The sequence below is a fragment of the Pteropus alecto genome, unplaced genomic scaffold, assembly GCF_000325575.1.
Source record: "Pteropus alecto unplaced genomic scaffold, ASM32557v1 scaffold97, whole genome shotgun sequence".
Classification (NCBI taxonomy): domain Eukaryota; kingdom Metazoa; phylum Chordata; class Mammalia; order Chiroptera; family Pteropodidae; genus Pteropus; species Pteropus alecto.
In genome coordinates this window covers 377015-384697 of record NW_006439713.1, presented here as the reverse complement: position 1 = coordinate 384697, position 7683 = coordinate 377015, and the positions used below count along the sequence as shown (strand labels likewise).

At 67.4% G+C, this 7683-nt stretch overlaps 1 protein-coding gene across 3 annotated transcripts in view; it reads right to left on the bottom strand.

Annotated features, from left to right (window-relative positions):
- CBS (cystathionine-beta-synthase) overlaps positions 1–7683 on the bottom strand; it is an 18428-nt gene that overhangs the window by 2245 nt on the left and 8500 nt on the right. For all 3 annotated transcript variants that reach the window (XM_025050223.1, XM_015593117.2, XM_025050224.1), the window contains 8 exons: positions 6683–6774; positions 5957–6082; positions 5409–5493; positions 3878–3983; positions 3119–3196; positions 2861–2995; positions 2304–2412; positions 128–212 (listed from right to left, as the gene is read on the bottom strand). In XM_025050223.1, coding sequence (XP_024905991.1) covers positions 128–212; positions 2304–2412; positions 2861–2995; positions 3119–3196; positions 3878–3983; positions 5409–5493; positions 5957–6082; positions 6683–6774 — 816 coding nt within the window. The remainder of the gene's footprint in view (positions 1–127; positions 213–2303; positions 2413–2860; positions 2996–3118; positions 3197–3877; positions 3984–5408; positions 5494–5956; positions 6083–6682; positions 6775–7683) is intronic.

Below are 7683 nucleotides of genomic sequence, written 5' to 3'. Positions count from 1 at the left end.
CGCCCCAGACGCCACGAGGGACCAGCGCCGCCTCCTGGCAGTAAAGCGCACGCGGGGGGGGCTGGGCCTCGGGGCGCCACCCCACAGGGCCCCCTCCACACCCCGCCCACCCGGCCCACCCACTCACACTGGATCTGCTCGTGGACCACCAGGGCGAAGTGGTCCAGCTCCAGGATGTGCGACAGCCTGCCCAGCGGGTCCGTCAGGTGGATCTGGAAGAGAAGCCGTGGTCAGCCCGGCCAGCCTCGGCAGGAGGCCCGAGGCCACGGGGCGGCCAGGCGCCACTCTGGCTACCCCCTGGCCTTTTGCTGTGACTGCAGGAATCAGAGTGTGACATGACGCACAGAGGGGCCCTTGGGCCACCGAACCGCGGCAAGACACGGGGGAGCAGCCCGCACGTGTCGCTGAGTGCGGGAGAGGCGGCCCTCGCGACTCCAACACCAGGACGTCCCGGTGAAGGTGACACTCAGGATCCATGGTCTCCAGGGTGGGGGAGGTCAGAGAGTGGAATGGGCAGGATGCAGGGTGCAGGGCCACACAGGGCCACCCTGGGATGCTGGGACGGGCGCACATCACTCCACACTTGTCACAGCCATGAACGGCTGGACGTAAGGTCGAACCCTCATGTAAATGAGGGACTTCGTAATAGCCATTGTCATCCTTAACAAACCCTGCCACCCACAAGAGTGACCACCGGGAAGCGGAAAGGGGGCGGGGGACGCGGGGACTTTCTCTGTCCTGCCTGCTCCACAGACGAGTCACGGGCACTTACAGCCCAGCTTTCAGGGTAAGTACAAGTGGACGTGCCTGCGGCCTCAGCGGAAAGGGAAGCTGGGGAGCATGAAGCCTGGGAGCCAGTCACGTGGGGTTGGGGACACCGGCCAAGGCACAGACCTGGGTCCTTGCCCAGGTGGAACCGGGCCCGGCTGACCCACAGTGACCCCCACCTCCAGGCTGGTCACCCCACTCGATCCTCAAGTCACCGCCAACTGACCCAGAGGCCCTGTGTGTGCAAAGCCCGCCCTGGCCCCTTCCGTCCAGTCTAGGCAGGTCACACGTAGACCCTCCCTGGGGAAAGGCCACTTGAACCCCCCGCCCCCACAAGGGCAGCGCCCAGCCTGCAGTGGCACCGGGCACAGCTCACAGCTCGGGGAAGACCGTGGACGTGGGTGGGGACGACGCCAGGGCCTGTCTCTCTGCCCAGCGGCCATGGCGCCAGGAAGTCACGTGACCAGATGCAGAGGGCAAGAGACCTAAGTGGCCCCAATCTGTGTCTCCTGTTCTTTTAAAAGTCGCATCTGAGGCCTCATGACTACACCTCCCCGGCCCTCGGGGAGCTTGTCAGAGTCGCCGCCGGCCCCCGCGTGTCAGAGCTGCGCTCGGGTGAGGACGGACGTGCCCCCCCCGGGGACGCGGCCGACTTCTCTGCAGGTTGGACCCACGTGAGGCCAGCTGCATTTTAAAAGGTCTTTCCAGTTCTAAGTGATCGGGAATGTCAACCACAAGTTAAGGGACAAGCACAGAAAGTGGAGCGAGCCTACCACACCCCCACTCAGCGTGTCACCGCGATGGATACCCCCCAGCCTCTCCGCTCGGGGGGCTACGGGACATGGGGGCCACTGCAGGGACAGCAGGGGTGGCAGTGGCGACAAATACGGGACCTGGTGGCATTTTGACTGTGTGCGTGTGTGTGTGTGAGAGAGAGAGAGAGAGACGGGAAAGGGAAGGTCAAGTTCATTCCCAGGTCGGGGCTTAACCTTCGCTGCACTCACTGGGAGGTGAAAGCTGGGACCAGGGAGAGGGGACGATGGCACGGCCTCGGGGACACCGAGAGCAGCGTCTGGCCCATCAGAGGGCGGCCATCGTTGTCCCCAGGAGACCTCGGGGGTGTGACCAGCCCCTACACAGCAAGGGGCCACACCGTACTTCTCGAGAACAGTCTAGTTCTTAAACAACAGGGCGTTTGTGCGTTTCTGAATGGACGTGGCACGGGGGAGAGGAGGCTGAGCCACGAGGCCCAGCTGGCAGGCGCTCGCCGGGCTGGCTGCTGAGGCCCAGGCGTGGCCGGAGCACGGAGGGCGAGGGCGGACCCTCCGGACGTGGCCCTTGCCCACGGGGCCGGGATGAATCCTGAGAAGCCGGGGTGAATCCTCAGACTCGCAGCTCCGAGGGGTGCCTGCAGCACCAGCCCGCTGCGGCCCGGGGCACGGCGGGGACCTGGCCTTGGCACGGTGGCATTGGGCCTGCCTCCGAGGACAGAGCCGCGTCTTGGTGCCCGCACCCCGGCTAAGCGGGCCTCATACCTGTCGGAACTGCTTGTAGATGACTCTGTGGACCGGATCGGACGGCTGCACCTTCCCGGCGAGCAGGCAGGACAGCATGTTCCCCAGCGTCACCATCCCCAAGATCGTCCTGGGTGAGCGGGGTGGGGCCGCGTCAGGGCCGTGACACACGCCCACGCCACCTGCCCCGCGTCTGCGGTCACGGCCAGGGGGCAGCGCTGGCCAAGGCCCTGCCAGGTCTGCCCGTCCGGTGCGGCCAGACAGTAACCCAACGAGCGCGAGTCCCTTCGTCGGACGCTGTCACGGGTGGCCACCAGGCCCGTGTGCCGTGCCTTCCCGTCAGACAGCCCCTCAGGGCAGGGCCAGCTGTTGCCACCTGCCTCCCGTGCTCGCACTGAGTGCAGGGGCAGGGGACCCAAGTGCTAAGACCCAAGGGGATAATGCGGCCAGGCCCCCGGCCCGGCCATTGCTCAGGAACACAATGCACGACAGCTGGTCCAAAGCTCTGGGCACCTCTGTGCAAAGTGGCCCAAGCCGGCTGGCCAGCTGTGGGGTCCACGCGAGTGGCTGGGACTGACCCCGACTCGTCAACCACAGGCGCCTGGTCGAAGCCCTTGTCTCGGAGGACGGCGATGGTGTGCTCACAGGTAACTGTGGGCAGCACCGTGAGCGGAGCTGACAGGCTCAGGTCCTGAACTCTGAGGTGCCACCACCTGCGGGGAGACGGCAGGGCAGGGAAGGCGTGAGCCGGAAGGTGGACGTCGAGGACGAATGCTCACACGGGCAGCATCGCGCGGGGACCTCGGGACGACCAGCCTGGCGTGGGACGTCCTCACCAGGGCTTCTTCTCCGTGAGGTCCTTCTCCTTCAGGAAGCCTTTCTGTAGCATCCACCTGTCACTCAGGAACTTGGACCTGCAGGTGTTGGGAGGTGAGCAGGGCCCGGCAGAGGGTCTCGGCTGTGCCCACACCGAGGGGCACGGTCCTCATGGAAAGCCCAGTGCCCCGTGCCCACGACACGCCATGCCGGCACACCCTCGCAGCTCACGCCCACGTGTGCATGCACAGCGGGCCAGCCCAGCACACGGGACACGCGTGTTCTCATGTGGAATGGGGCAGATCAGCAGTGGGCTCCCAGACACGAGCCACCCGCCCCTGAAACCCCAACGTGGGGCGCCCACCAGGGGTGGCTGAGCCCATCAGATATGGACCCTCCATAGCCCTGTCTGGAGAAAACCCCAAGGGCACGGTGTGGGGGGGTTCCTTCAGGTCCCTGCCCCTCCCCCGCCCCAGAAGCCTGGTGCAGAGCAACCAGGGTCCATACTTCGGGGTGACCCAGGCAGGCTGCCAGCCAGCGGACAGGCCCTCCAAGCACGAGGCTGCCACGGTCACGCCCTGACTTCACGCGAGTCCGGAACACCCCAGAGGGGGATGCGTCAGGCCGAGAAAACACAGGCTCTGGCCCGGGGGTGGGTGGGAGCAGAGCGCGGGCCACGGACCACCCCCTCTCGCCCGCCGCCGTCAGATGTCAGGGGAGGCCCCGCGGGAGCGCCCGGCACCCGAGGAGGCGCCGGCGGGAGGGGTGGGGCCCCTCACATGTAGTTCCGGACGGAGTCGGGCAGGAGCACCACGCAGCGCTGGCCCTCCCGCAGGTCCTGGGCGGCCTTCACCGCCGCCGCCATGGCACTGCCAGAACTGCCACCTGCCGAGAGCGCCGAGTCAGACCTGCCCAAGGCCGCGTGTGGGTGTGCGCGCGCACGCCTGGAGACACCCGGAAGGCTGCCTGGGGGAGGAGCCGCCCTCGGGGTGCTGGGGGGACCCCACTTCTCACTGCCCGTCTCCATTCCGTCCGTCAGGGTTTCATGGCGGACCCGCCATCTGGACACGGTCACCCTGCAGCCAGTGAGGCTCCCCTCGGCCTGGTGTGGCCGCGCCGGGCAAGGCCCGTGGGCCGAGCCCCCAGGCAGATGTCTGAGCGCTGACCGAGCCCAGGGACAGCCTCGCCTGGTCCCTCTGTCACTGGCCACTCACAGCCACCCCTCAGACAGGTGACACCCAGGAGCCCTGAGTCACAGCCAGAGGGCAGATCCTTGGAGGTGGCCGTGCTCACCTACCCCTCTGGGCTGAGCTGAGGGAGGCACCACCTGATCCGCAGGACCAGGGCCCTTCCCTGAAAGTCACCATGGGGCCCGTGTAGCACCGAGCACTCGGGCTTACGTCCCACTGGCAGTGGCGACCGGGTGAGGTTCAGCACCGAGCATCCCTCATTATGAGGCACAAACTGCTTCTCAGGACATCGTTTTGGAATTCCTTTTGCAGTCAAAAGGGGCTTCCTCCCAACCAGCCACACCCCCACTCCCGGTGTCCCCGCCCCCAAGGTGCCGTGACATAGAGGAGAGCTGCGCGTCACCTCCCCACACGGAGTTCTCGCGTGGGCGTGTAGCCGCGCTCTGCACGTAGGCCCCCGAGACATGAGCCAGGCCATTTCCTTCGTCCACTCGGGCGGGGCCTCGGGCCTCCCTCGGACGCGCCTGGCCTCTCCCGGCCGCCAGTCCCAGCCGCAGACCCCGCGGATGGGGGCCCAGCCCGAGGACGATGCCAGGCTGAGGGAAAAGCTGTGTCCGGAGCACTCTGGCCCCAACGTGGGTGCCCGGTGACGGCTGGCAGGACGCTCGCCGCAGGCCATGCCCGACCCCACTGCCGCCTCTGCTGGGTGCAAGGCCAGCGCCCCCTTTGCTGTCACGCTACCAAGACGAGCCGTGTCCCCTCGCAGCTCACGCCCCTCCCTTCGCAAGGCTGCGTGCCATGCGCTATTCTCAGCGAGGCCATTAAGCACGGACACAGAGCACGCGGGCCGCAGGACTCCCAGGAACTCGGGACACTGACCCAGGGTTCTGGCCACGCTGGGCGGGGTGCTCGACGCAGCCTCCCGCCTCGCTGGGAGTGACCCACTGACCGGGAGGGCAGGCAGGGTGACCCCTTGAAGGCCCGGGGCCAGCGGACGGCGCCCGGCCGAGCACGGTCACTGCTGCCACGCAGCCTCAGTACGAGGGTGCCCGCACACGTTTGCTCTGGGAGCTGGCAGAGGGTGAGCGCCCGTCTGCCCCTCAGCCCACCGGCCACTCACCGCACAGCAGCCCCTCCTGCGAGATGAGCATGCGGGCGAAGGCGAAGGACTGCTCGTCATTGCACTTGAGCCATCTGTCCACCACCTGCGGCAGGACGCAGACCGCGGGGGGCTTGGGCAGGCGTGCAGGGCGGGGGGCCACAGCCAAGCGTGCGACCTCGCAGACTGTCTCGTCCAGGTGGCCGTGACCCTCAGTGGCCGTGGCCCCGCCCTCGTCTGCACGCCCGGAGCGTCCTGCGTCTCCCCGGTCCCATGCGTTTTGCACATGGCAATGGAGACCCTGGGCGCCCGGGCCACGGCTGGACCTCTGGGGTGTCTGTGCCCAGCGCGGTCACAGCACACAGTGGGATACTGTGCCCGTGTCACCTGGTCTCAACCTTCGAGATCACGCTTCTCATCCCTGCCGTACGGGACTCATTTGTGTGCACCCTCGGTGGGAAAGCCAGGCCGGGGGCCCGTGGTCAGTCAGCCCGGCGAGCGACCCCCGAGCCGGTTAAAGGGTGAGCTGAGGGCTGCGCGGTCCCCGTGGTCCCCGCGGCCCCACCTACCGCCCGGTCCAGCACCGTGGGGATGAAGTCGTAGCCAATTCCCTCCACCTCGTAGCCCGTCTGCTCTGTTCGGTTCAGCTCCTCCGGCTCGGCAAGGATGGAGCCCTCAGGGTCCACCCCAATGATCTGCAGGGACAGCGTTGGGGCTCTGTCCGGCAAGGCCCCTCTGGATGCGGCATCCTCGGAGTGGCCGAGGTCGCCACCGAGACCCGTCCGGGGGATGCAGGCCTTGCTCCCGGGCGTGACCCAGGGACCCAGGCATGGCATGGGCTGGGACAGCTCAAGGGGACGGATGGGGGAAGCGGCCACCGCATGTCTCAAGACGGCCCAACAGACCGCCCGGGTGACAGCTGAGCCTCGTGGACGAGGGGGGCGCCGGGCACTGACCATTCCCTAAACAGCTGAGAAGCGGTGGGCGGGAGGGAACGACTCAGCGCCAGCAGCCCGGTGTTTCCCAAGGTCCCACCCGGCCACCGTCAACCCTGAGCCCCAGGTGCCCAGTGGGGCAGGCGCAGGACCGGAACCCACGAGCTCCGAGCTTCTCAAACACACTCTCCCGTGTCCGGCTGGTCAGAGCGCCTAGGTGCCGGGTCACGGGGTGCCCCTGCACCCCGGGCAGGCCCCCCGCGGCCCCGCCCACTCACCTGGCATCCGGGGCAGGCCCCCCGTGGCCCCGCCCACTCACCTGGCATCCGGGGCAGGCCCCCCGCGGCCCCGCCCACTCACCTGGCATCCGGGGCACTTCTCCTTGAGCTTCCGGGCGATGCCCGTGATGGTGCCGCCCGTGCCCACCGAAGCCACCAGCATATCCAGCTTCCCTGATAGGGAGAAGCCACATCAGGGACAGCATCCTAAGTGGGAACACACTCAACTCGAGGGAGGGCAGGGCCCCGAGGCCGCAGGAACAACGCTTCTCCGGTCCCCACGGCCCCCCATCGCGGGCCTTTGTCTTCAAGGAGCGTGGAGCCCCAGGGTCCCAGTGAACGCCGGCTGCTAAGCGGCATGCGGCCACTGAGCTCTGCTTCGGTGTGACCCCGTCAAGCCCGGCGGGAGCGTGGGACGGACCCCTGCAGTGGCTGCTGGGGGGTGAGGCCCAGGGAGGCCACGACCCACCTCCTTATGTGTTTGGATTTGGACAGGGTGACGAAGTAAACTGAATCATAAAGGAAATAGAACAAATCCGGCTCAGAAGCCGTCTGGGCTCTCCCGCTGCCCGGCGCCAGCCCAGGCATCCTGCAGACAAGTCCGTGCGAGGCCCCGAGCCGGGGCGGCGGGCTGTTTTTGCCTAACGGGAGAATTCTCACACATAAAACCTGGGCGAGTGAATGCCTGGGCTCTGCTGCCCGGCTGCTGGGCACAGAACACTGAAGCCGATGCCAGCTCTGAACTCCAAACAGGAAGCCAGGGTGCCCGCCGCCCAGCCACGCCCCCCAAAATCTCAGCCCATCAGAAAACATCAGGGCCCCCTGGGCCTGGACACTGGCTGCACGGAGAGATTCCGGGGAGCCCCCGGCCAGACAGTGAGCTGACGTCACCGTGGGGCCTGGAGGTGAGGACCTGAAGGTGGAATTCAGCGCCGAGCTGGGGCTCGATGCCCAGTGCCAGTCAGCACCGCGAAGCCCCGGCCGGAGCCCCGCAGCAGCCTGGGACACACTGGCGCCCTGAGGCCAGACTGCTGGGCACACTTGGCGCTCAGGACAGGCGGACCAGCTCCGAGAGAGCAGCAG